The 27,680-nt window shown below is 44.6% G+C and overlaps 1 protein-coding gene across 2 annotated transcripts in view; it reads left to right on the forward strand.

The window, feature by feature from the left end:
* LOC106600234 (capping protein, Arp2/3 and myosin-I linker protein 3) overlaps positions 1-27,680 on the forward strand; it is a 50,211-nt gene that overhangs the window by 1,310 nt on the left and 21,221 nt on the right. For both annotated transcript variants that reach the window (XM_045714798.2, XM_045714799.2), the window contains exons 2-14: positions 4,973-5,067; positions 18,528-18,578; positions 18,728-18,787; positions 19,031-19,152; positions 19,650-19,744; positions 20,016-20,086; positions 20,250-20,323; positions 22,046-22,121; positions 22,309-22,397; positions 22,648-22,742; positions 23,583-23,669; positions 24,913-25,022; positions 25,164-25,241. In XM_045714798.2, the coding sequence (XP_045570754.2) occupies positions 4,973-5,067; positions 18,528-18,578; positions 18,728-18,787; positions 19,031-19,152; positions 19,650-19,744; positions 20,016-20,086; positions 20,250-20,323; positions 22,046-22,121; positions 22,309-22,397; positions 22,648-22,742; positions 23,583-23,669; positions 24,913-25,022; positions 25,164-25,241 (1,103 nt within the window). The remainder of the gene's footprint in view (positions 1-4,972; positions 5,068-18,527; positions 18,579-18,727; positions 18,788-19,030; positions 19,153-19,649; positions 19,745-20,015; positions 20,087-20,249; positions 20,324-22,045; positions 22,122-22,308; positions 22,398-22,647; positions 22,743-23,582; positions 23,670-24,912; positions 25,023-25,163; positions 25,242-27,680) is intronic.

Genomic DNA, 27,680 nt, shown 5'->3' on the forward strand with positions numbered 1-27,680 from the left:
GACGTCCCTCAATCCAGGGATGAGAAATGCATTGTACTCCGAATTGTCCCCTTATTACAACTGTTACCCTGAGAAGATTGAACGACTGTTACAACAAGCAGTCGTTCAATCTTGTCAGTGTAACATTTGGGAGTACAATGCATTTTTCATTCCTGGATTGAGGTAGGGTGAATTCAGAAAGAGTGGGACATCATATAAACTGGGACAGCTTAATCCTGACACATTTATTTATTGGTCTGATGAGAGAAAGTCAACACTATTGTGACTAAGCCCTTGCAGAGAAACCACATGATCAAAAGTACATAACTTCGTTGGTGTGACATCTTGGTGTGACATCGTAGAGCAAGCGTCAAGGGGGAAGCTCACCCTGCGAAGCACACAGTAAGATAAGTGACAGATTTTTTTCTGTTTTGATGTTAAGGTTATAAAACTGTCATAAATAATGCATTGTGCCAAATTGTGATGTAAATGTGCATACTATTTACATGTACTATTGCATCAATATACATTAAAAAGTTGCCAACATTTTGTTTACCTTTTGTATTTCAATCATTTTTGTTGTTGTCCCGCTTAACTAACTATAGCTAGCTAAAGTAGGACGGCTTGTAGTAATATATCCTGTAAACATGTTTTTTTGTAGTACTGTTATTGCTACTGTTATTTTAGTGAATTCAGAAAAAGTGGGTTTCTAACTGGTTCAGACATCTATCCAATATATTATCCCATCACATGTTTCCTAATCACACATAATTGAATTGAATTGTCATTGGAGTACAATTAGGATTATAATCATCGTGTCTCGGTTCATCTAACCTGCTGTCGTAGTCTACCAAATGCAAACAGAAAATATGGTTTGGATTCAGCGTACACAAATGAGTGTGTCATGCCTCTGTGAATATGATATCAACATTAGTTTTTTTTGTGTGATTAGGAACATCTTGAGGATTTTAGAAATGTGTTGGGCTAATGTGTTGGATAGATGTTGAAAGAGGTTACAGAAGACGGAAATGCAAAATGTGTCCCACTTATTCAAAATTCATGCTACGTTTTGCGAAAAATATCTTGCGCTGGCTCCACTGTGTTTTCATCTACGCAGGAAGCCTGTCCGACCCAAATGAAGCTGTAAGCAAGCGGGTCGGATTTGCTGCCAAGGTTTTAACTCATCCTCTCCTTTCCCATCTCTCTCTCTCATTCCTTACTTCTCTCTCTAATGGTAGTTCAGCATATGCTGTGGCCGGGCCTTCTGTGGGAATGCCCAGTGTTAAGGGCTTTAATTGAGTGGTTTTTAAGCATGAAACACAACGAGAATCTCACTGCCGATAGACTGCCGATAGGTACTTATCATAGTGGCAGGCCGTTCCTTTTCTTGCTAGAACAAAAGCGTTATCTGCTGCTTGCCGACCCGGTAGCGACGAACCTACCAATTCTACTTGTGGAATCGCAATGCTCGTCAGTGGCCAACAACTTGACTTTGAGCCAATCAGAGAGAACGAACCCCGACGTGGGGCTGCCAACAAAAAAAGGGAAAAAGAGGGTATTTTCATCTACAGATGAACCAGTCACACTTCATATGCAATGTAGACTTTGGGATGGTAGAAAAAATACAATACAAAATATTTGTAAAAATGTGGACAACCCTTCAAATTAGTGGATTCGGCTATTTCAGCCATAAAATCGAGCACAAAGCCATGCTATCTCCACAGAACAAATTGGCAGTAGAATGGCCTTACTGAAGAGCTCAGTGACTTTCAACGTGGCACCATCATAGGTTCCAAATTGCCTCTGGAAGCTACGCCAGAACAATAACTATTTGTTGGTAGCTTCATGAAATGGGTTTCCATGGCCGAGCAGCTGCACACAAGCCTAAGATCTCAATGCGCAATGCCAAGAGTCGGCTGGAGTGGTGTAAAGCTTGCTTGCCACTGGACTCTGGAGCAGTGGAAACGCCTTCTCTGGAGTGATGAATCCCGCTTCACCCTCTGGCAGTCCGACGGACTAATCTGGGTTTGACGGATGCTAGGAGAACGCTACCTGCCCCAATGCATAGTGCTAACTGTAAAGTTTGGGGGAGGAGGAATAATGGTCTGGGGCTGTTTTTCATGGTTCGCGCTCCTTAGTTTCAGTGAAGGGAAATCTTAACGCTACAGCATACAATAACATTCTAGACGATTCTGTGCTTCCAATTTTGTGGCAACAGTTTGGGGAAGGCCCTTTCCTGTTTCAGCATGACAATGCCCGCATGCACAAAGCGAGGTCCATACAGAAATGGTTTGTCGAGATCGGTGTGGAAGAACTTGACTGGCCTGCACAGAGCCCTGACCTCAACCCCACAAACATATTTGGGCTGAATTAGAACACCGACTGCGAGCCAGGCCTAATCGCCAAATATCAGTGGCCGACCTCACTAATGCTAAGTCCCCGCAGCAATGTTCCAACATCTAGTGGAAAGCCTTCCCAGAAGAGTGGAGTCTGTCATAGCAGCAAAGGGGGGACCAACTCCATATTAATGCCCATGATTTTGGAATGAGATGTTCAAGGAGCAGGTGTCCACATACTTTGGTCATGTAGTGTAGCTAGCCAAGTGCACAGGCACGATGCACACAACACTAAATACTTCCAACTAGCTAACCACTATAGCTAGTATTGATATTATAATACAATTGCAATGGATTAGCTAGTTTCCATGAATCAGCTGCCTGTGTTAGCTGCTGAATTAGTGCAGTGTCCATAGCAAGCTAGCTATGTTTTGCTAGTTAGCAAATGCGCTAATGTTAGCTAGCTAGCTAAACATTTGGCTATGGGCTGGCACTGGCATAATGGGAATTTTAAATGTTATTTTTTATTTTTTATTTCACCTTTATTTAACCAGGTAGGCCAGTTGAGAATAAGTTCTCATTTACAACTGAGACCTGGCCAAGATAAAGCAAAGCAATGCGACGAAAACAACATAGAGTTACACATGGGATAAAGAAATGTACAGTCAATAACACAATAGAAAAATCTGTATACAGTGTGTGCAAATGAAGTAAGGAGGTAAGGCAATGAATAGGCCAATAGTGGTGAAGTAATTACAATTTAGCAATTTACACTGGAGTGATATATGTGCAGATGAGGATGTGCAAGTAGAAATACTGGTGTGCAAAAGAGCAGAAAAACCAAAACAAATATGGGGATGAGGTAGGTAGTTGGTTGGATGGGCTATTTACAGATGGGCTGTGTACAGCTGCAGTGATTGGTAAGCTGCTCTGACATCTGATGCTTAAAGTTAGTGAGGGAGATATAAGTCTCCAACTTCAGTGATTTTTGCAATTCGTTCCAGTCATTGGCAGCAGAGAACTGGAAGGAAAGGCGTCCAGAGGAGGTGGTGGCTTTGGGGATGACCAGTAAAATATACCTGCTGGACCGTGTGCTACGGGTGGGTGTTGCTATGGTGACCAGTGAGCTTAGATAAGGCGGAGCTTTACCCAGCAAAGACTTATAGATGCCCTGGGTTGGCCAGTGGGTTTGGCGATGAATATGTAGCGAGTACCAGCCAATGAGAGCATACAGGTCGCAGTGGTGGGTAGTATATGGGGCTTGGGTGACAAAACGGATGGCACTGTGATAGACTGCATCCAATTTGCTGTGTAGAGTGTTGGAGGCTATTTTGAGTGAAGGAGGCTTTGTTGCGAAATAGGAAGCTGATTCTAGATTTAACATTGGATTGGAGATGCTTAATGTGAGTCTGGAAGGAGAGTTTACAGTCTAGCCAGACACCTAGGTATTTATAGTTGTCCACATATTCTAAGTCAGAACCGTCCAGAGTAGTGATGCTAGTCGAGCGGGCAGGTGCAGGCAGCGATCGGTTGAAGAGCATGCATTTCGTTTTACTAGAATTTAAGAGTAGTTGGAGGCCATGGAAGGAGAGTTGTATGACGTTGAAGCTTGTTTGGAGGTTTGTTAACACAGTGTCCAAAGAAGGGCCAGATATATAGGTGCCATCTGTTTAGACGTGGATCAAAGAATCACCCGCAGCAAGAGCGACATCATTGATATATACAGAGAAAAGAGTCGGCCCAAGAATTGAACCCTGTGGCAGCCCCATAGAGACTGCCAGAGGTCCGGACAACAGGCCCTCCGATTATGGAGAGTGAATTCTTGCTAGGCAGTTAATGTAGTTGTGGCCATAGTATCAACAAGGGCTTTCTACAAAATAGCAACATTAGCGCAGATAGCTTTGAATCTAGACCATAAGCAATATGCTCGGATATGCATTGCCAAATAACGCTACTGCCACCTTCTGTTTTGGAGAATTTTAACAAGACGTAGTGGCTGACGAGTTCCAAGGTCTTTGCTATTTGAACACAAAAAAGATTGACTGTTCACGGGTGCTAAATACTGTCGGCAGGCAAATGTTTGACAATCCTATCGCTGTGTCTGAGCTTTTACAGAGATTAAAGTTGATTACAGCTGCATTAACTCTCTGTCTTTCTCTGATCCTTCCCTCCTCTGTCCCCATCCCCCTCTTCCGTCTTTTGACCAATCACATCAGCTCTTTTCACATCAGATCTTTTTCAGAGATGATCAGATTAGTCAAGAGACCAATTAGTGAAAAAAAGATCAGAATTGGGCTGCCTGTGTAAACGCAGCCTTAGTATTTGAAAGCTTATGGTGTCTTTTGGATATGGAAGCTTAAGAAATAGTGTGATGTGTATCAACTATTTGGTAAAACTTTGATAAAACTTCCTTTAACATAACATTTTACTAAAGCTGTTTGCCATGCCCCTCTGTCTCTTTTGTCTCATAGTGTGACTGTACCTCCATATCAGTTCCACCTCTGGGGCTAAATATAAAAACAGTTTCATTTCCTCTTGTTTTCTCGTGTATATGTGTCTGTGCCGTGGTGTTTGTAATGTTGCATGTAAGAGAGCGTTTTTGTGAGAGAGGAATTTACTTGCAGTATTGACTTTTGTTTCATGCCTTCTTTCCACAGAGAGCATCAGGAGGCTCATTGATAAACAATCTATCAAGTTTGTGCGAGCTGTAAAGCAGGACACCAAGCACGGCAAATCAGAGGACAGGATACTGGTGAGGCCCCTTCACAATACACTCTACTGTCAGAAATCTGGATTCTATATCTCAAGTCAATGTAGTGTATTTTGAACTTTAAATTAGAGTACAATCCATTTTAATCGGGCATTCAAGCTTGGTGGTCCACACACTCCCCGAGGAGCAAACGGGATACCATGGGGCATTGAGTCCATCCTTTCAACCTTTATTAGAAGTGGCAGTGTGCCTCTAATGCCAGAGGCGTGGGGATGGTGTGTATGTGTGTGCGCGCGTGTGTGCGTGCGTGCGCGTGTGCTCATGCCAGTATGTGTGTGCCTGAGGGTGTGTAAGCGGACTGAGAGGTGTCCTAGCAGCTTGTGCCAGCCATCACACACACTTCCGGACATTGCTGCTTTTGAGACATCCTCAATTAGTCACCCGTATCAGTTACTAATGACACACACACACACACACACACACACACACACACACACACACACACACACACACACACACACACACACACACACACACACACACACACACACACACACACACACACACACACACACACACACACACACACACATGACACAAAGGTCGTAGAGGAGTAAGAGCACAAGCTCATTTCCTCTTCCTGCTGAGTGTAAACTGGTGCTGGGTAGAGAGAAGACTAGCTGTCATTACCACTCACCCCCTCTATTTTTGCCCCTGTCTAGTCTTTGTTTCCTTTTCTTCTCCTCTGTATCTGTCCATCTATATTACTCTCCCATCTCCCTTCCCCCTCCCTGCTCTCTCGCTTTTCTCCCTGCTCATCATCTCTCATCTTGCCCTTCTCTCCTCCCTTCCTCCATCTTTATCTCAACACATAGAGCTGTGTTGAACCACTCTGCTCCCTCCTTTATCCGACAGAACTCAATTAGGCCTCAGGAGAATGTTAGTCTAAATGGGTTTTGCTGATGCAACTTCTCAAAACACTTATGGCGTAACATGGCATGATGACAAGTAAAACATAGCATAGAGGCCTACATGTGTATTGTGCATATGTAAATGTTTGTAAATGGACAGAGCTTTTGGAACAAAGTGTAGGGTATCTAAAACACACACAGGCATGCATGCAGTGAGCTCGCTGTTGAATACGTAGCCTACTACACTTCATCTACTCTTTGTTTGTCCCTCTCTCCCTGTCTCTCTCTCTCTATGTCCTTTCTCCCTCTGGGGTTGTGCTGGTATTCAGCTGTCTATGTGCGTCTACTGTTCCAGCTGTCACGCTGTGCCTCACAGACACATGCACACACACATAGCCACACACATACACACAGACACAGACAGTCTCACCCTCCTAGTGCCTTTCATTCAGACAGACACATAGTATGCTCAGCAAGACATCCACCACCGTGCTGAGGGCAACGTTATGAAGAGTAACAACATACGCCCAGATACACAAACAACCACATAAACACACCCTGTCATGCACACACAAACTGGAACACACACAGAGGGCATGCATTTCGGAGCACTCATTTGAAGATTAGCGCCAACTCCAAAACAAAACATCTTCAAAGACAGCGAGGAGGGAAGGAGGGAGGGGCAGAGGAAAAGGAGGGGTGGTGCGAGTCGAGGGGGGCATCAGGGAAAGGGGTGATGGGAGCTCAGAGCAGCGGAGGAGAGGGGGAAAGGAAGTAAGAAATCTGATGTGTTTTGATGACCCAATTGCTGCCTTTTCTACCCTCGTCCATTATTTATCTCGATCCGTTTCTCGATTTGGCCCGTCATCGGTTCCCAGCTCCCTTTCTCCTCGCTAATAAAGGCCCTATTACTGGGATGGGATCGCTACAGTGTGACACTCCAAACACAGTCGGATGTCTCAAACCTTTTCTCCACTTAGATCTCCACATTCTCTGTTAGTCTCCTGTAACTACAAGGTACAAGGAGGGATCTGTCAACAGGGTAGGCTACTTGTAGAGACGTCCAACGGCAGGAGAGAAGGAGAGCTGTTTATCTTAAACGCAACAGAGTACCTCACTCGGATTTGTATTAGCGCCACATAATGAAGACTGAAAATACTTGAATTGAATCAAGATTGCTTTTTTTGTCATGTGAGTTCTGGTAGTCAACTAAAGAGGTTGACACATGCACATCATCGTTGGATACAACAGAGTACCTGTTGGGGAATGCCGTAATGGTTGGATGTCTGTAGATGGCAAGCTTCTAATGGTGGTTTGATTGATCTGTTGATCTGATGATAGATGTCTTACTACAGGGATATTGCTCTGTCTATAAACAGGGATGTGTTAGTCTCCGTACCCTCCCCCCCTCTCGCCCCACTCTCTCCCTCCCCTCTCCCAGATCCCTTTAATGTTCCACAGGGCTCGGTTGTAAGTCTCTTTGAGTTAGGGTTGTGCAGACTTTTATGTGAGCAAAATCTGCAACAAGATGTGTTTTTAAGCCAGCATTTTCTCCCTCATTTGCCTCCTCCCTCCATCTATCACTCTCTATCCATCTCTCCCTCTTTCTCTCCGTCTCTTTTTAAAGGCTGCTTATAGAGCAGGACCTGGGGCAGCTGTGCTTTCAAACGCGACCTTACTCTCTGCCAGACTGTCTGCCAGGGAAGATGGAAAGGTTGTGTCCTTTTGATGCTGGGTTCACCTGGGTGAAAGCAGACTGTCCCGAGTCTCTTGGGGATTTTGTGTGTTTGCGCACCAGTGTGTGTGCGTGTGTGTGTGTGTATGTGTGTGTGTGTGTGTGCGCATGTGTGTGTGTGTGTGTGTGTGTGTGTGTGTATGTGTGTGCACGTCTCCGTGAGTATGTGTGTGCGCACAAGTGCGTGTGTTTGGGTGGCCGGTATGCGCACACACATACTCAAGGGGACATGCACACACATGCACACACATGCGCGCGCACGCACATACACACGCACACACACTGGTGCGCATACACACAAAATTCCCAAGAGACACTGGGGATTTTGTGTGAATGCAGGCACACACACCCGTTCTTCAAAACTGTCTTAGGCAGAGCCAGAGAGACGGGATCCTAGATTAGAGCGGCCAGGGCCCGGTTTCTCAAAAGCATCTTAAGTCTAAATTGATCGTTAGGACTTCATAGGAGCATAGTTAAATCTCAGAGCTGGTTCACAAAAACCATCTTTACTAGTTCAGGTTTTATTAGTAGTATGTACGGGACACACATGGTATACACTGTCCAACAAAATACTTAATTGCAGGTTCCTGCTCGACAATGCAACAACAATAAGAAAGAATAAAAGAATAGAATATGAACATAAAGTAAATGGTTCAGTAGAATAAAATAAACATTTTTGCATAAGTATAATACAGGAAGGCACATTTTATAGTCCAATATTTACACGTGTTTTAGGAAAGGGGTGGTTTGGGGGCAAGTGTTTAAATTCTGAAGTATTTTTTTCAGTCATAATAAGCATATGGTAGCAGCAGTTGTGATGTGTGTGTAGCATGAATGTATATATGTGTGTCTGTGTCTGTGTGTGTAGATGAGTGTGTGTGTGTGTGTGTGTGTGTGTGTGTGTGTGTGTGTGTGTGTGTGTGTGTGTGTGTGTGTGTGTGTGTGTGGGATGAGTGCCAAGGTGCGGAGAGTCAGTGCAGGTGGTCAGTTTATTTCAAGTGTTCAGTAGTCTGATGGCTTGTAGATAGAAACTGTCTCTGAGTCTGACGGTAAGTAAGTGAACAGCTCGTGGCTGGGGTGTGTGGGGTCCTTGATGATGCGGAGGGCCTTCCTTCACCACCCGCTGGAGGGTCTTGTGGTTGTGTATGGAGAAATTCCTGTGTCTTGAGGGGTACTTACTTGTAATTAATGTGTACTTATATAGTACATTATCCATCCTGACAACTTGGCCCTCGTTTTAAGGCTTCTGGAAGTGACATCCAAGTGGGAGGATAAATACACTAGTACACCACAGAGTACATGTAATATCTGCGTATGTACAATGTAATTACTAGGTGTTACACAGGATTTAGCTAGTTCAAATGAAGTGTGTCTTGAGGGGTTCTTACTTGTAATTATTGTGTACCTACATAGTACGTTACCTAGATATATATAGTTACCTATGAGCAATTACCATATAATGACTTAATACTCATTAGCAAGTGAAAACAAAATATGAGCTTCTACTTTAGTCAACTTTATTGCAAAGTAAAAATACCTTACATTTCTTGCAAAATAATAAGTATTTTTATTGTTGGATTCATAATGGGATTAATTAGAATAAAGAAAGATATAGGCCAATGCAGTAACATAAAATAAATATTTGAATAGTGGTGACTCAAATCAAATCAGAAGCCTATAGTACGTTGAGTAGCCTTTTTAACATTACAAGAAACAATGGAAATCGACAATGTCTGTGTCTTCATCTGTTTTTTGTTTTTTGTAAGCATTTCCCCATCCAGGAGTCTGATACCTTGTGTGAATCTATGGTAGAGAAGAAGAATGTATGACAATTTAGCAAAGACACTCTACAATTAGCCTACTAGCGCTGGCTAGCTATCATCAGAGACAGTATAGAAACCTTCTTCCAATATCTATGCTATCATCATTATCATGATTTCTATAATTTAGGATTTAGGCTTAGCCTAGCTACCTAGCTAGATGGCTATCCAGCTAACATCATACTAATAATAGTGCTTGCTATAACTTATAAGCTAGCTAGTGTTGACATTGAAAAATAACTACGCATACTTGTGTGTTGACACAAGTAGCTAGCTAGCTAACGTTAACATGTTGGGTGTGTCTCGCGTAATACCATTGCATACCGTACAGATACCCTGAGAACAAGGTTCAGGGAAGTTAAGACCATCAAGCCCAGCTAGCTAGCTATTTGCCAGCTTTAGGTAGCTAGCTAGGTAATGTTAGCTGTCAAGGCATGGAAAGTCTATTCTGTAGATATGAACTAAGTTAACTAGCTAGCTAACACAGTTGCAGTGTTGGAGTAGTGAACTACATATAGTTCAACTTGTAATTTAACAAAATTTTGCAATAGCTTGGTTGAACTAAATTCAAATCTAGGTAGTGTTTTCAGTACTTAATTAATTGTTTTGCCATGTAGTGTTGTCAGACCTGCCTAATTCTCACTTGAAACAGTTTTTGTGTTTAAATTACACATTCTGTTAACATATGACCCCAAAGTGATCGATTCTTGCAATGTATAGGCTATGACATTTCAGATTTACATATGATAATTTTTCACAAAGTAGTTTGTTTGTAGTGAACACATTTTTTTGAAGTAACTTTATTTAAGTCAACTATGTTTTTTGAAGGGGTAGCTTTAGTGTAGCATAATCAACATTTTACTGCAGTCTCAGCACAAATTGTTGGCACATTCGAGGTCGTCGTTATTTTGAGTGCATTGCGTAGATCTTGACGTGATGCCAAAATTCCTGGGATAAATAAATAAGAGCACCAATGCATCCCATCCAAAAGTGAGAATGTTCTTCAACGGTGAAACCCTTGCAAAGTTACAAGGTGAAATAAGAAGTTATCTTATGACAATTTTAAGTTAATTTATAAACCATTATTCAACCAAGCTTAATAGGCTCACAATTTGGTAAACACTGAATTAATATCTCACAATTATGCCATAGGCTAACTATTTATGAATGTGTAAAAAATGTTGATTGATGGTTAGTAAAGTAATTCCCCCATTGTCAAGCCCTGCCCTGCTTTTATTTTTTTATGGGTTAGATCAACTTTAATATTGAAGATAGATTGTGGCTTCTGTCAATGTAATTGGCTGCATCATTTCCAATTCCCCATATCTTTTGGTAAATATACTGTACCAGTCAAAAGTTTGGACACCTACTCATTCCAGGGTTTTTCTTATTTTTACTATTTTCTACATTGTAGAATAATAGTGAAGACATCAAAACTATGAAATAACACATATTGAATCATGTAGTAACCAAAAAAGTGTTAAACAAATCAAATGATATGTTATATCTGAGATTCTTTAAAATAGCCAGCCTTTGCCTTGATGACAGCTTTGCACACTCTTTTGTTTTGCTAACAGTATTCATTATATTATTGATCAATTGACTATGACTTTTCAAATAACCCAGCAGTGCTATTTGCAGAGTTATCTCCAGGTAAATGGTGTAATTCTTCAGCCATTCTTGAACCTGAGACCAAAAACCAGCTACATACAGTGCATTTGGAAAGTATTCAGACCCCTTGACTTTTTCCAAATGTATTTTTTATTTTTTTTATAATAACAGTTTATTTTTTCATATGTATTAAAAATAAAAAAGAGAAAGACCTTATTTACATAAGTATTCAGACCCTTTGCTTTGATACTCTAAATTGAGCTCAGGTGCATCCTATTTCCATTGATCATCCTTGAGATGTTTCTACAACTTGATTGGAGTCCACCTGTGGTAAATTCAATTGATTGGAAATGGCGTAGCCAAGATTGGGTAGCAGTCGGACGTCTGTTTTGTCTTGTCCTGTCCCGTCTCGTGTATATATCGTTTTCTTCGTATATATTTCATTGATATTTTTGATATTTTTAATCTCAATTTCCATCTCCTGCAACCCGCCTCTCCCAATGTGGTAAGGATCCGCTATTTTTTATACTTTAGAACCGGAACCCCCCTCAGAAGCTAGCCAGTTAACTAGTTACTAGCTAGTCGTCAGTTAGCCACTGCTAGCAGTCATCACCGTTAACTCGGACATGAGCCAGCCTGAGCCCGGTCAATTCCTGCCAGTCTGCACAGAGCTATATCAACCCAGAGCATATCGGACTGCTTTTTCTCTACCACAACTCCGGATTCCTACCGCAAGCTCTGAACCTTTACACCGGATCATCGCAGCTTGCTAGCTGCTATCCGAGTGGCTACTGCTGGCTAACGTCTCTGTCCCGAAGCAGGCACCAGTTAGCCTGGAGCTAGCCTCGAGCTAGGCTCATCTCCCGGCTAGCTGCAGAGGTCCATCATGGATGGATCGGCGGGGCTACAATACCTCTTTTGCCAATTGGCCTGGAGCCGTTACTGCCGACATGGAGCCCTGCCGATCCATCAGACTGGTCTGCCGACGTAACCGTACGAGGTGGTTTCAACAGGCTCTGTTGGTGTACTAGTGGTGTACTAGTGGGTTTATCCTCCCACATGGATGGCAAGGAGGTAGAGCTTGTCATAATGGGCAAAAATCACTGAAGTTGGAGTCTTATATCTCCCTCTCTAACTTTAAGCATCAGATGTCAGAGCAGCTTACCGATCACTGAACCTGTACACAGTCAATCTGTAAATAGCACACCCAACTACATCATCCCCATATTGTTACTTATCTTCTTGCTATCTTCTTGCTATTTTGCACCCCAGTATCTCTACTTGCACTTCATCATCTGCACATCTATCACTCCAGTGTTAATGCTAAACTGCTAAACTATTATTTCTCCTCTATGGCCTATTTATTGCCTTACCTCCCTACTCTTCTACATTTGCACACACTGTACATAGATCTTTCTATCGTGTTATTGACTGTACGTTTGTTTTTGTTACACTGCTTTGCTTTATCTTGGCCAGGTCGCAGTTCTAAATGAGAACTTGTTCTCAACTGGCCTACCTGGTTAAATAAAGGTGAAATATATATATTTTTTTTAATTAAAAAACATTTGGAAAGGCACACACCTGTCTATATAAGGTCCCACAGTTGACAGTGCATGTCAGAGCAAAAACCAAGCCATGAGGTCGAAGGAATTATCCGTAAAGCTCCGAGACTGGATTGTATCGTGGCACAGATCTGGGGAAGGGTACCAAAAAATGTCTGCAGCATTGAAGGTCCCCAAGAACACAGTGACCATTCTTAAATGGAAGAAGTTTAGAACCACCAAGACTCTTCCTAGAGCTGGTTGCCCGGCCAAACTGAGCAATCGGGGGAGAAGGGCCTTGGTCAGGGAAGTGACCAAGAACCCGATGGTCACTCTGACAGAGCTCCAGAGTTCCCCCAGAAGGACAACCGTCTCTGCAGCACTCCACCAATCTGGCCTTTATGGTAGAGTGGCCAGATGGAAAACCCCTCCTCAGTAAAATACACATGACAGCCCACTTGGAGTTTCCTTAAGTGCACCTAAAGGACTCTCAGACCATGAGAAACAAGATTCTCAGGTCTGATGAAACCAAGATTCAGCTATTTGGCCTGAATGCCAAGCGTCACGTCTGGAGGAAATCAGTGCCATCCCTACGGTGAAGCATGGTAGTGGGAGCATCATGCTGTGGGGATGTCTTTCATCGGCAGGGACTGGGAGACAAGTTAGGATCGAGGAAAAGATTAACGGAGTAAAGTACAGAGATCCTAATTTTTTATTTATTTAACTTTTTAACACTTTTTTTCTCCCCAATTTCGTGATATCCAATTGGTAGTTACATCCTTGTTCCATCGCTGCATCTCCCGTACGGACTCGGAAGACGCAAAGGTCGGGTGCCATGCGTCCTCTGAAACGCAATCCTGCCAATCCACACAGCTTCTTGACACACTGCCCACTTAACCCGGAAGCCAGCTGCACCAATGTGTCGGAGGAAACACCGTACAGCTGGCAACCGAAGTCAGCGTGCATGCGCCCGACTTCCACAAGGAGTCGCTAGAGTGTGATGGGACAAGGACATCCCAGCCAGCCAAACCCACCCCCCTAACCCGGACGACGCTGGGCCAATTTTGCGCCGTCTCATGGGTTTCTTGGTCACGGCCGGCTTCGACACAGCCGGAATTGAAACCGGATCTGCAGTGGCGCCTGACTGCTGTGTCACTCGGGAGGCCCCACAGAGAGATCGAGATGAAAACCTGCTCCAGAGCGCTCAGGACCTCAGACTGGGGTGAAGGTTTAACCTTCCAATAGGACAATGACCCTAAGCATACAGCCATGACAACGCAGGAGTGACTTCGGGACAAGTCTCTGAATGTCCTTGAGGGGCCCAGCCAGAGCGCGGACTTGAACCCGATTAAACATCTCTGGAGAGATGGGAAAATAGCTGTGCAGCGACACTCCCCATCTAACCTGACAGAGCTTGAGAGGATCTGCAGAGAAGAATGGGAGAAACTCCCAAAATACAGGTGTGCCAAGCTTGTAGCGTCATACCCAAGACTCTAGGCTGTAATCGCTACCAAAGGTGCTTCAACAAAGTACTGAGTAAAGGGTCTGAATACTTATGTAAATGTAATATTTCCATTTGTCTATGTCTAAAAAACAGTTTTTGTTTTGTCATTATGGGGTATTGTGTGTAAATTGATGAGAAAAAAAATATTTTATCCATTTTAGAATAAGGCTGTAAGGTGACAAAATGTGAAAAATTCAAGGGGTCTGAATACTTTCTGAATGCACTGTTTGGGCAGTAGTAAAACAAGTGATCTAATTATTCTATCTCGTCTCAGCCCTGCCTTCCTGAGATACTGTTGTTTCCCAAGTCAAATGCACCATTCAATGATTTAACAATAAATAAATACAAATGATTTAAACCCTCCGTTTTTTGCCATAGCGCTCATCAGCTTTCATGCATTTTAAACGAAAGCTGTCATGGCTCCACCTGTCACCCGAGGGCGGCAAAGACCGTCCCAGAGACTGTGATGTCACTGGTGCTTTCTGTTACTAATTATGATTTCTTTATAGAGAGGTGTGTTTTCTGTCAGCCTTTGTAGAAACTCGATTTCATTGCCATGTGTGTTTGTCTCCTGAGTGAGTTATCGAATCCTAATGTTTGTTGTTTTCCCATGTTTTACTTGTATCTACTGGTTTGACTTTTTCCCAGTAAAGTGTTTACGTGTATCCTAACAACTGGTTCCTCATCTGGTTCTCTCTGCTCCTGGGTCCTACCTCACCATGTCACAAAAGCTAGACCTGGGCCTGGGCATCAGACTCCAGATCCCTTTATAGCAGAGTTCTCTCAATGAGGTGCTTGGTTTTTAATTGGCTAACACTTATAAGGTGGTTTGTGAAAGGCTGACAAATAGTTTGTTTGGAAACTTGAGCATTTGTAACAAGCATGGTAACAAGCATTCGTGGTTACACCTCTATAATTACGGACTGAAATGATCACCAGTTGCATGTTATTAGTACAGTAATTACATATGTAACTACACTGTAATGAGGACCCTTTCAAATGAATGGTTACCAAGATGTGTTTTAAAGGTGCTTGGTTAAAATCACCGGCGACAATAAAGACTGCTTCTGGGTGAGAAACTGCTGATTCGTAATAAAGTCGCACTTGAAATTGCTACGTTTTTTGCCCTTTCGCGTCTCTTTATACGCAGAAGATCCCCGCTAAACACACAATCTCTGTGGCCTCCGATAACTTCAGAATGAAGTTGACCACAAATACAAAGTTGCCAATGTCTTTGCAATTGGAGGATAAAAGATGCTTCAAATGAAAAAACGAGATGAATGCATTAAAAGATAAATACAGTATTAAAAGATAAATACTATTATATTTCAATCATATTGAAATCAATTTCATGTTCATTTAATTGAGCTCTATTTTGCTAGTTCTTTTCGTAAAAGCGCCTGTAAGCCAAAGTTCCATCGCTATCGGGAAACCGGGGCCAAGTCTGGCAAACTCTGTGGCTTCGTCTCCCAGAGGCAGCGATGTGACGCGTTGCAGGTCTCGTTTGAAGTGCTGACCCAGAGCTTGATAGCTTATGATTAATATAAGCCAAACCATCCCTCCCTCCCAGCCTGCCTACCCACACTCCCTCCACACAGACCCACTCTGACTCTGCCTGGCTCTTTGAACTGTGAGTGTTTCACTCTGTGCCATCATGGCTGGAAGGGCACCTCTGCAGCCCCCCATCACAGACACTCCCGTCTCTAAAGATTCTCTTTAAGACTCGACTCCTCTGCCTCTTTAAGATTCTCCCTGTATGTCTCAGACGGCCAGGTTAAAGTCCCCCTATCTCATCACCCAGGTATCACATTGACTGTCTGATCCGGCTCGGCCAAAGTCATCTCCCCTCAGATATTAGGATTCTGATTGGTCATCTCAGAGCAGCTTGGAGAACGGTCTACTGTATATGTAGGAGGAGTCTGATGAGATTTCACAGACGGGCAAAGTTCTATGTTTTCTCTCTTCAAGGTTGTGATTGGATAGTTCAAATCAGTCAAGTGTATTTTTACATTAGCAGATGTCACAAAGTGTTTATACAGAAACCCAGCCTAAAACCCCAAACAGCAAGCAACGCAGATGTAGAAGCACAGTGGCTAGGAAAAACTCCCAAGAAAGGAAGGAACCTAGGAAGAAACCTAGGAAAGATCCAGGCTCTAAGGGGTGGCCAGTCCTCTTCTGGCTGTGCCGGGTGGAGATTATAAGATTACATGGCCATTAAGGCCAGATTGTTCTTCAAGATGTTCAAACGTTGGTGGATGACCTGCAGGGTTAAATAATAACGACAGGGGTTATAGAGGGTGTAACAGGTCAGCACCTCAGGAGTAAAGTTGGATTGGCTTTTCAAAGTCAGTTGGCTTTTCATAGCCGAGCATTCAGAGGTCGAGACAGCAGGTGAGGTAGAGAGGGAGAGAGAGAGGGAGGGAGAAGGAGTGGGAGAGAGAGGGTCATAAACAGCAGTTTCGGGACAAGGTAGCATGTCTGGTGAACTGTTCATGGTTCCATAGCCGCAGGCTCAGACACCTGTCTCTGATTAGGTCCGCCAAACTACGTTTTCCGTTCGGCACACAGTACCTTGAATGTACCAAACAAGTGGGAGTATTACAGTACCAGCCACCAGTCAAAAATACAAAAGTGTATTTAAAAAAAAGTGTATATATAAAAATAAAAAAAATCTAGATCTATTGCTTTCTCCAGTGTTCGTATTCAATTCTAATATCCAACATGTTAACCTTAATTTTGATTGGCACTTATTTTCGAACAAACTCTTAACCAAAATAAGAAATCCATTGATTGGTATTAATAATGATATCTGAACAGATGATGAATTATATTTGAAGATGCGAAACCCATGTCAGGTTGTGTTCAACCTCTCGCTCAATCAAATCAAAGCCCACCATAAGACCTACATTATTGATGCCCGTGTTTACGCGCATATCTCTTGTGTCTGATGACAAACGCTTTGCATCTCTGTCTCCTTTCTCTCTCTCTCTCTCTCTCTCTCTCTCTCTCTCTTCTCTCTTCTCTCTTTCTCTCTCTCTCTTCTCTCTCTCTCTTCTCTCTTCTCTCTCTCTCTTCTCTCTCTCTCTTTTTCTCGCTCTCTCACTCTCTCTCTCTTTCTCGCTCCAAGCCTCTCAGCTATCATAAAAAGTGTTCTCTCCACTGCTGTTCTCTGATCAGGTTTATATAACTGAGTTTAACAACATGTCAGGGCATTCTGATGTGAATAACAATCTCTGTAATAGGGGCTCTCAAAAGGCCTTGTTTCAAAGGGGGTTTCTTGAGGCTGCCTGTCTTTCCTCTGTCATACCGCAGGGTCAACTCCCTGGCTGCCTGGCTTTCCTGGCAGTCTCATCTGATACAGCTTGATCCACCGTCGATGTGCTAACTTAGCTAAGAATAGCGTGGAGAGATGTCCAATATGAGGACTTTATTCATGGGAAATCTGTTGTCTCCATCTCTCCCTCTCTCGCTGTCTTTCTCCTTAGCCTCTCTGTTTCTTTCTCGCTGTCTCTCTCTCTCTCTCTCTCTGCCGCACGGTGGGTTGCCATTAACGATTCAGCACAGAGAGGCCTTGAGGGATTGAAAGTGACAGAGCAGAAACAGAAAAGAAACCTCCAAGCGAATAAGAAAGGCAAGAGTGACGGGGAGGAGAGAGAGAAGAGGGGGGCGGGAGCGGCGGGGGTAGGGATGGAGGGAGGGTACACAATGCACAGAGAGGTGGATGGTGAGATGGGAGGCTTAAGAAGATAGTTTGTTGGAATAAAGAACAGATTTCCATAGAGAAAGAAATGGAAGGATGGCAGGGGGTGAGAGAAGAGAGGTGTTAAAGAAAAGGAGAACCAACTGGAATTTGGTTAAGATTTGGGAAGGAGAGGGCAAATAATAGACTTAGGGATGGAGGGATGCAGGGTGTGTGTAATAAAGGCGTGGACGGAGTATGCTAATTAGGACATTTGAATTATGAATGAGATTAATTACTTCTGCAGACTCGACTTTGAATATATGCCCACTTTCCCTCCTGCCAACCACTTAATGTTAATCCCCTGGTCTGGATAAAACTGGATTTTTTTGTTGCTTTTTTCTCCTGTTTCCCCCTGTGTTTCCTCAACTCCTTACTCCTAAATCAATTCAAGCTATGACACATTGACACTAGAATCGATTGAAAATAACTACCTTAAGTAATGAAATGTCAGCATCACAATGTCTCAAAAATGCTAGGAAGTAACATCTAGGCAAGACTGAGTAATGTGATGTTTGAGTAAACAGATATGGTGGCTGGTCCCCTATATTGGTGTTTGTGCTGTGTTATTTGTTGCGATGATGATTAGCATTTTTTATTTCCTTCTGTCTGACAGCAAAATTCATCTTTTCACTTTTTAGGTTCTGGCAACATGGCGAATGTATCTATTTGCTGTCAAAGTCCCCACCAAGGTATTTCACGATCTTTTTAAAATTGAATTGACTAATAGTGTTGGTTTTGATGATGATGAGGATGATTCTGAAGATTATTATCATCATTTTTCAGTAAAGGGATAACTTGGTCATATTGATTGCAATGCACTATATCAACATCATTTCAGGTGGAGGTTACTTTCAACTTCCTGGAAATTCGAGCAATGAACACTTATCCAGATCATCAGGTGAGCAACTGTTTTATTCCCACAACCAACCATCTGCCTCATTTCACATTTTCGATAAATGTTTGTTTACCAAAACTTCTTGACGGGACTGAGTTTCATTGGCATTAAATATTCCTAAGATTGTTTATCGGGCAAAATTAGTTTTAGCTTTGCCGATTTTTGTCAACTGAGAAGCAACTCTCTGAAATTATAATTTCCATTAAGCTCTGTTTAATCTCAGTGATGTCAACTCACACCTTTCAGGTTGTCATAGACACAGACAAATCGACCCACTCCTTGAGACTGCAGTCACAAGACAACCTTGATCACATGATGAACCATATCAACTTTGCCCTCTCACGAATATTCAATAACTCCATGTATGCGTAAGTCTCGTTTGTGGAATCACCTACTGCTACGCACCGTGCTATGTAGTCTGTAAGAAGGGAGAGTTTGGCTGCAGACTGTAACATCATCAGGATTGACTGCACTGGGTATTGACCATTGAGACTCATCTACAGTATATCATATACCAAAATATCTGTTTCCCAACATATCATTTAACAGGATACAGGGAGAATGTAGTTAAAGGCGCTACAGAAGGTTGAAGTAAAGACTAGTTAGGGCTATTGAGCTAAAGTAAGGATTAGGGTCAGAGATTAAGTCAGACAGGTTCAGAGATTAAGTGGGGTAGTAGTAGGATTGGGTTTACTATACAACTTGATTAAGGATACTGTGTATTTAATGTAGTGGTAAAGTCATGTCACCAACATGTATAATATGCAGTATACTGTATTCATATTGCTTGTTCACTGACTGAGATGTTAATATCTTTCTATTTATTTCTCGTTCTTCCTTCTTTCCCTCCCTCCATCTCTCGCAGTCCGACCATCTGCCGAGCAGAGGGGGACGTCTCTGATGGAGTCCTCCAGTTTTCACCAAACTCTGAATCGTCTGTAGAGACTCAGAGAACCTGTGGTGAACCGCCTACTTACTCTCTCTCAAACTCACGCTCTTTGTCGAGTCGGTGACACATATTGAATTCACCTGGAGCATATGTTATTATGTATAGAACCGACTAATCTATGACTGTATGTGATCAGGGATCCTTTTAATATCTCTAGCTCAAGTTCTTTCATGCTCTTGTCTTCCATCTCAACTCAATATGAACTGTCCCCCCCCCTTGCTCTGTTTCTCTTTCTTCTCTTGCCCTCTCTCCTCATCCTCTCTCTCTTTCTCTTGCTCTCAGGCGGTTTCTCTGAGACCTACGCAGCTCTGTGCGACTATAACGGCATCGGCTGTAAGGAGGAAGTGCAGTGGGTAAGAAAACCACATATGCATTACGTCAACCAACTGTAGTGCTCAATCAATGGAGTTCTACTGTTAGTATCGCCGGTACCATCATATTTGTAACCTGACTCTTTCTATCGCTCTCTCTCTCTCTCCCCTCCCTCCCGCCCTCCCAACTTCCCCTCTCTCTTAGGATGTGGACACTATCTATCACTCTCAGGACAACAGGGAGTTCAACCTGCTGGACTTCAGCCACCTGGACAGCAGGTACACCACCTGTTCTGTATGCAAAAATGGTGTTGCAGAATACTGCTGTTCTACGCCCTTTCTCTTCCCCCGTCATCCTGTCCACATACATTTCAGCCCTACTCTGCTCTCGGATGGGACTATGTCAGTAAGTGAGTGTCAGGGGTACAGTGTAAAGCTTTCATGGGACTTCACCCGTGTGAGGTGCTGTAGTTTAAGCCAAGTTCCACCACCTCCTGTGGGCTGGCCCTCCCGAACTCTCCGCCTCTCCTGTCTCCCTGCCAGGAGGCAATTGTGGTGCATCCCTCTGAGCCGTGTCCTTCCCCCCCCCCCCCCCCCCCCCCCTCAAATCCTTTCTGATTTCTGCCTTCTACAGTTACAGCCTCCGACACGGCCATGCTTTTTCTGCTGACTGTCGTCCTCTTCTATTTCATTTCATTCTTTGAGCTATGAAAGTGGATACATTTCTCTCTCTCTCTGCTGCCTGTGTGGCCCTGCAGCAATAGCCCAACAGGTTCAGACATCGCTCCCACACTGGGCACGCTGCAGCAGCTAAACCTGGTGTGTGTGTGTGTGTGTGTGTGTGTGTGTGTGTGTGTGTGTGTGTGTGTGGTGTGTGTGTGTGTGTGTGTGTGTGTGTGTGTGTGTGTGTGTGTGTGTGTGTGTGTGTGTGCTTGTGTGACAGCATACATGCTTGGGTGTCTGTGTGTGTGTGTCTCTCTCTGGAGTATAGCTGGCAGACTGTCATGCTCTAGTGCCCTACAGGCCCCAAGGGGACCAATAGTGGTAGTAAACAGTTCTCTTCTACACATGGGCTGGAAGTGCAGCTCACACTTTTAATGGAATTGTTGATTCAGGGAAATCGTGCCAGTAGTTTGGTGTATGAGGGCGCTACTGTTGGCTGGTGAGGAACACTGGGAGAGGTTGTGGAGTGTACACACGCATACTGTACACACGCATGCACAAGTACGCACGCACACCATCACACACACACACACACACACACACACACACACACACACACACACACACACACACACACACACACACACACACACACACACCCTTTAGCCAGCCAGAGTGAAGTCCCTTCCACAATGGCATGAGAAATGAGAACACAGCCCTCAGCCATGCTACACTGGACTGGGTGCTAATGATTCGCTGTAATGGAGGGAGGGAGTTCCCCTTTAAGAGCGCACTCTCCCTCTCTGTTGGTCTCTCTGTCTGTTGCCTCATCTCTCTCTCTGCCTCTCTCTCTCTCTCTCTCCCTTCCTCTCTCTCTTTCGCTCTCTCTCTCTCTCTCGCTCTCTGCCTCTCTTCCTTTCTCCCTCCATCCCTCTCTCCCTCCCCTCTACTAGACAAATGGTGTGTTGGGCAGGATAAAACGGTTTTAGGCCGTTGGCCAGGATCGAAACGTAGCTCTGTTGTACCTCACACTGAGTAATCCACTGACCTGGCCTCTCTCAGTCAGCCAAATTGATCCTTCTCTCTGCCCTCTCTCCTTCCTCGGGCCCTCTCTCTCCAACAAGGAGAGTGTGCTGCAGAATCATACATCATTTCTGAAGCCATCCATATGGCTCTCTCAGATTAATTTGTTTTGCTGGAGAAAAACATATTTTTTTTTGGGGGGGGGGGGGGGGGGGGGGTTGGCTGTGGGAATGTAATGAGTTTTTGATGAGTATTTCAAGTTGATACGACTCTATTGTATAAATCTAAGCCTGAAATTGTGTGTGTCTATTTCAGGGATCTGGCGGTAATTGTGGCTTCCATGGCGTACAACACTTGGTTCACCAAACTCTACTGCACAGACATGCGCATTGTAACTATCCATTGTACATTACTGATTGCATGTGATATCTGGTTATGTTTGATAAACCTGTCTGTCTGTCAGCCTGAGAACATCCATTTGTGTTGAGACTGGACTAGCAGGGTTTATTTCTTTTTTTAGTTGGTTAGAACTGTGTTTTATCCAGTTATGTAACAATGTCTCTGTTTGATGACCTCAGGGGTCAGAGGTGGTGGAGCAGGTCCTTCACACCGTCAGTAAGTCCAGCAGTCTGGAGGAACTCACTCTGGAGAACGTTGGCCTCAAATCGTGAGTCTCCTCCCCTCCTCCCCTCCTCCCCTCCTCCCCTCCTCCCCTCCTCCCCTCCTCCTGTTCTGCCACTTCTCTCCCTTTCATCTCCTCTCTTTTTATCCGTCTAATTCTTGTCTAACCATGCCCGACTTCAGTGCTGAGTTGAGCTTTTTTATCTTCCATGACTCAGATATACACAGATGTATAATGGATCACTGGAATCATCGAAACCATCTTTAATCCTTCTCTCTACATTTTGCTATTTTAGAGATTTCCCTCAGAAAATGGCGACGGCTCTGTCAGAGAATCCTGCCTCTGCGATCCACTCTCTCAACCTGGCCCACAACAACTTGGACAACCAAGGTGCTGGACCCTCATTGGCACACTGTCTCTCACTCTTTTGCTGCATCAGTCATGTGTTTGAATACCAGTCTGGGTGCATCTTTCTCAGTGTTTGCTGTTTGCTTTTAAGGCTGATGGTGCCGGAGGGGAGGGCTGCTGTCTTATCGGCTCTTAACCAACTATGCTATTTTTGTATATTTTTTTTGGCGTTGTTCGTAACTTGTTTTGTGCATACTGTTGCTGCTACCGTCTCTTATGGCCGAAAAGAGCTTATTATTTGTTATTCCTATCTCTTACTTTTTTGGGGGGCTTTTCTTAAAACTGCATTGTTGGTTAAGGGCTTGTAAGTAAGCATTTCACTGCAAGGTCTACACCTGTTGTATTCGGGCGCATGTGACAAATAAAATTGGATTTGATTTGACCTGGCAGATGTGTGTGTTTGCGCGCGTGTCCTCTATTAATGTGTGTGTGTCAGGGTTGCATGCGTGCCAGGAACTCTCGTTAGTACATCAGAATCTGCCTCTTTCACCTGTCACTTCCACTCACGTCACTGTGTGTTTGTGCCTGTGTGCCTATAGACGCCGTGTACTAGATTCGCTGTTTTTGTCTGCGTGGATTATACCTGTGCGTATGTGTTGATTTTGCTCATCATGTGTGGGGATGTCAAGGGTGTGTGATTGTGTGTGTTTTCTCTGATCTATGCATGTTCATGTGTGTGACTGTTTGCTTGTGGACGTGTGTGAGCTGTGTGTGTGTGTGTGTGTGTGTGTGTGTGTGTGTGTGTGTGTGTGTGTGTGTGTGTGTGTGTGTGTGCGTGTGTGTTTCATTCTGACACTCTCATGTGTGTTTATTTTATTCCAGGAGTGTCCAACCTCATCCAGCTGGTGTGTCGTCTCAACAAAGGCCTTCGTCTGCTCAACCTCTCCAAGACGTCCCTCTCCTCCAAGGGTGTGTTCATCCCTCTGTCCCCTGGGCCACAGTGCCCCCCTGTGGTGGTCACCTCTCCTCCATGAACTCATATAGATTGGTCGGTTGTTTAGCAACAAAACCGACACGTGCTCAACCACAGGGCAAAACAGACGGGGTTGTCTTAGATGTAAACTATATTTCATCTCCAATGTTGATTTAAAACATAAAGTTGCACAATGAGCACTTGCGGTCTCTCAAATACATCATTACAGTTGTTGGTTAGCTAGCTAGCGGATTTTTGCCATATTAGCATAGACATGACATCAGTCAAAACACCTCAAAACAAGACATGGTAGCAAGAACAAGATAAAACTAACTGAAACGAGCCACTCATGATTCCCCACATTGAAGTTTCTTGTCATTGTTGCAAGCTATATGGCCATCCAGAATCACAACAACACACAACCTTCTGCCCCATTGAAGCGTGCGCATTGTTTTCCTGACGTTCTCAGCTAACCCGTCTATAGGGCCTGGGGTTTTCAAGAGAATTTTATTCTTGGTCATACAGGGTCCTAAGGTTTATGTTCTCTTATATTTCTCAAGAGCACATTTATGATCAAAGTCTATTTATAGATTGATAGATCTACAGATGATTCATCAAAAAGACAGTCATAATATGCGAATGTGAGGATTCACATTGATGGGCGGAGAATTGCCTACCTGCTCCCTCTCAGAGTATGTGCCACATGCCTGTCTGTTGTCTGCTCTGCTGTCTGCTGTGTGCTAATTTCCTCTTTAATCTGGGCGAATTAGGGATGAGATTAATCTACTGTAGTAGGGTAGAGCACAGGGCTAGCTATTCCACAGTCTTTGCCTCATTGCTCTAATTGTAACCTTTTGTTGCAGGCTTCAAAGTAAACATGCGAGTACAAGGTCTGGCCCTGCAAGTCTGCCGTTTGTGGGCTTTATTGAGTTCACTGCTCACTGAGCATGCTCTTGTTACTGTTTTCTCTCTCTAAATCTCTGCAGTGAAGAGATTTGAAAGAGATTTGAATGGGCTGCTCTAATGTAATGGACCAAGGGCCATATTTCTCTTTTTGGTTTCAGATGGAGCGTTTTATGTGATTAGTAGTTAGCTCTGATAGTTGGCCAGTTAATAGCGGTGCTCTGAAACTCTTTCCCTCCTCCGCTGCAGTTACTTTATTTCTCTACGTCAACAGACTATTTCTACTGATGCATATTTCTTCATTCATTCATCCCCCTCTCCCTTCCTCTATCTTAGGAGTAGTGTCTCTCTCCCAGGCCCTCTGCTCCAGTGATGACTACTCCAACTCTCTCCTTCACCTGGACCTGAGCAAAAACCCTGGGATTCTGTCTGGGGAGGACGCCACGGTGAGACCGACACACAAACGCCACATGCACACATGCACACACACACACACACACACACACACGCACGCACGCACGCACGCACGCACGCACGCGCACGCACACCTCTCTTTAAAGGCTCTCTCTCTGTCTATCTCTCTGCAGAACATGTACCTGTTCCTAGCCCAGCCAAACTGCCTGGTTCATTTGGACCTCTCTGGGACCGACTGCACTGTGGACTCGGTTAGTACTGTCTCCATTCTAGAGTGCTTCATGCTTTGACCATACAGTTAAAAGTGATACATGCTTTGTCTGGTCAAGGGTCAGCATAGTCTTAACTAACATACTTATTGAAGTGGACTTTATAATAATTAAAGTGGAAGTGTGGACGCCCTAATCGGGATATACAGTATAACAGTTCTGGGATTCTACAAACGTATAAGCATGACATTTCATCTGTATAACTTGGGAAGGAACATTCTGCCCCAATAGCAGGAATAATAAGCCTTTTATGTTGAGCATGAATTTTGTATAGAATATTAGTGTGTTCTGAGACAGGAAGTTTCTGGTCTGCCATTGCTCGTTCCCAACTCATTCCTCTGATGTGTCTTTGGGATGAAAGGAGGCCACTTTTTTTATGTATTTTTTTTCTGACGATATTGTTGTGTTCATATTGTCACGGTCGTCGTAAGGAGAAGCGGACCAAAGTGCAGCGTGATTATCGTTCCACATTTTTATTGAACTGAGAAACTATGCAATACATACACAATAAACTGAACGAACAAAAACAACAAACCGTGAAGCAGAGTTGAAACATGCACTACTCAAAAACAATCTCCCACAAACCCAGGTGGAAAAAACATCTAAGTATGATCTCCTCCAACGAGGACCAGCTGCCTCTAATTGGAGATCATCCCAAACAATACTCAACATAGAAATACAAAACTAGAACATACCAACATAGAAAAACTAAACTAGAAAACCCCCCTGTCACTCCCTGACCTACTCTTTCATAGAAAATAACAGCTTTCTATGGTCAGGACGTGACAGTACCCCCCCCCCCCCCCCCCCCCCCCAAAGGTGCGGACTCCGAACGCACCAACACAAAAACAAACAAAAAGAAAAAACATGGAGGGTGACAAATGTCTATGGCGGCTCTGGTGCAGTAAGCAGAACCTTCTCATCCTACGGATCCTCCAACAGAGGAGGCGGCTCCGGTTCAGGGCATAACCCCCGCTCCGCCCGCTGATCCCTCTGCTTTTGTGCCACCGGACTGTAGATCATCGCCGGAGGCTCTGGACTGCAGGCCGCCACTGGAGACTCTGGACTGTGGGCCGCCGCTGGAGACTCTGGACTGCGGGCCGCCGCTGAAGACTCTGGACTGCGGGCCGTCTCAGGAGGTTCCGGACTGCGGGCCGTCTCAGGAGGTTCCGGACTGCGGGCCGTCTCAGGAGGTTCCGGACTGCGGGCCGTCTCAGGAGGTTCCGGACTGCGGGCCGTCTCAGGAGGTTCCGGACTGCGGGCCGTCTCAGGAGGTTCCGGAATGCGGGCCGTCTCAGGAGGTTCCGGACTGCGGGCCGTCTCAGGAGGTTCCGGACTGCGGGCCGTCTCAGGAGGTTCCGGACTGGGGACCGTCGCTGCAGGCTCCATGCCATGGATCAACACTGCAGGCTCCACGCCATGGATCATCACTGGAGGCTTCGTGCCATTACATTTACATTTACGTCATTTAGCAGACGCTCTTATCCAGAGCGACTTACAATTGGTGCATTCACCTTAAGATATCCAGTGGAACAACCACTTTACAATAGTACATCTATATCTTTTTTTTTGGGGGGGGGGATTAGGATTACTATATCCTATCCCAGGTATTCCTTAAAGAGGTGGGGTTTCAGGTGTCTACGGAAGGTGGTGATTGACTCCGCTGTCCTGGCGTCGTGAGGGAGCTTGTTCCACCATTGGGGTGCCAGAGCAGCGAACAGTTTTGACTGGGCTGAGCGGGAACTGTGCTTCCGCAGAGGTAGGGGGGCCAGCAGGCCAGATGTGGATGAACGCAGTGCCCTTGTTTGGGTGTAGGGCCTGATCAGAGCCTGAAGGTACGGAGGTGCCGTTCCCCTCACAGCTCCGTAGGCAAGCACCATGGTCTTGTAGCAGATGCGAGCTTCAACTGGAAGCCAGTGGAGTGTGCGGAGGAGCGGGGTGACGTGAGAGAACTTGGGAAGGTTGAACACCAGACGGGCTGTGGCGTTCTGGATGAGTTGTAGGGGTTTAATGGCACAGGCAGGGAGCCCCGCCAACAGGGAGTTGCAGTAATCCAGACGGGAGATGACAAGTGCCTGGATTAGGACCTGCGCCGCTTCCTGTGTAAGGCAGGGTCGTACTCTGCGAATGTTGTATAGCATGAACCTACAGGATCGGGTCACCGCCTTGATGTTAGCGGAGAACGACAGGGTGTTGTCCAGGGTCACGCCGAGGCTCTTAGCACTCTGGGAGGAGGACACAATGGAGTTGTCCACCGTGATGGCGAGATCATGGAAAGGGCAGTCCTTCCCCGGGAGGAAGAGCAGCTCTGTCTTGCCGAGGTTCAGCTTGAGGTGGTGATCCGTCATCCACACTGATATGTCTGCCAGACATGCAGAGATGCGATTCGCCACCTGGTTATCAGAAGGGGGAAAGGAGAAG

The sequence above is a fragment of the Salmo salar genome, chromosome 03 (genome assembly GCF_965601325.2).
Source record: "Salmo salar chromosome 03, fSalSal1, whole genome shotgun sequence".
In the NCBI taxonomy this organism is placed as follows: Eukaryota; Metazoa; Chordata; class Actinopteri; order Salmoniformes; family Salmonidae; genus Salmo; species Salmo salar.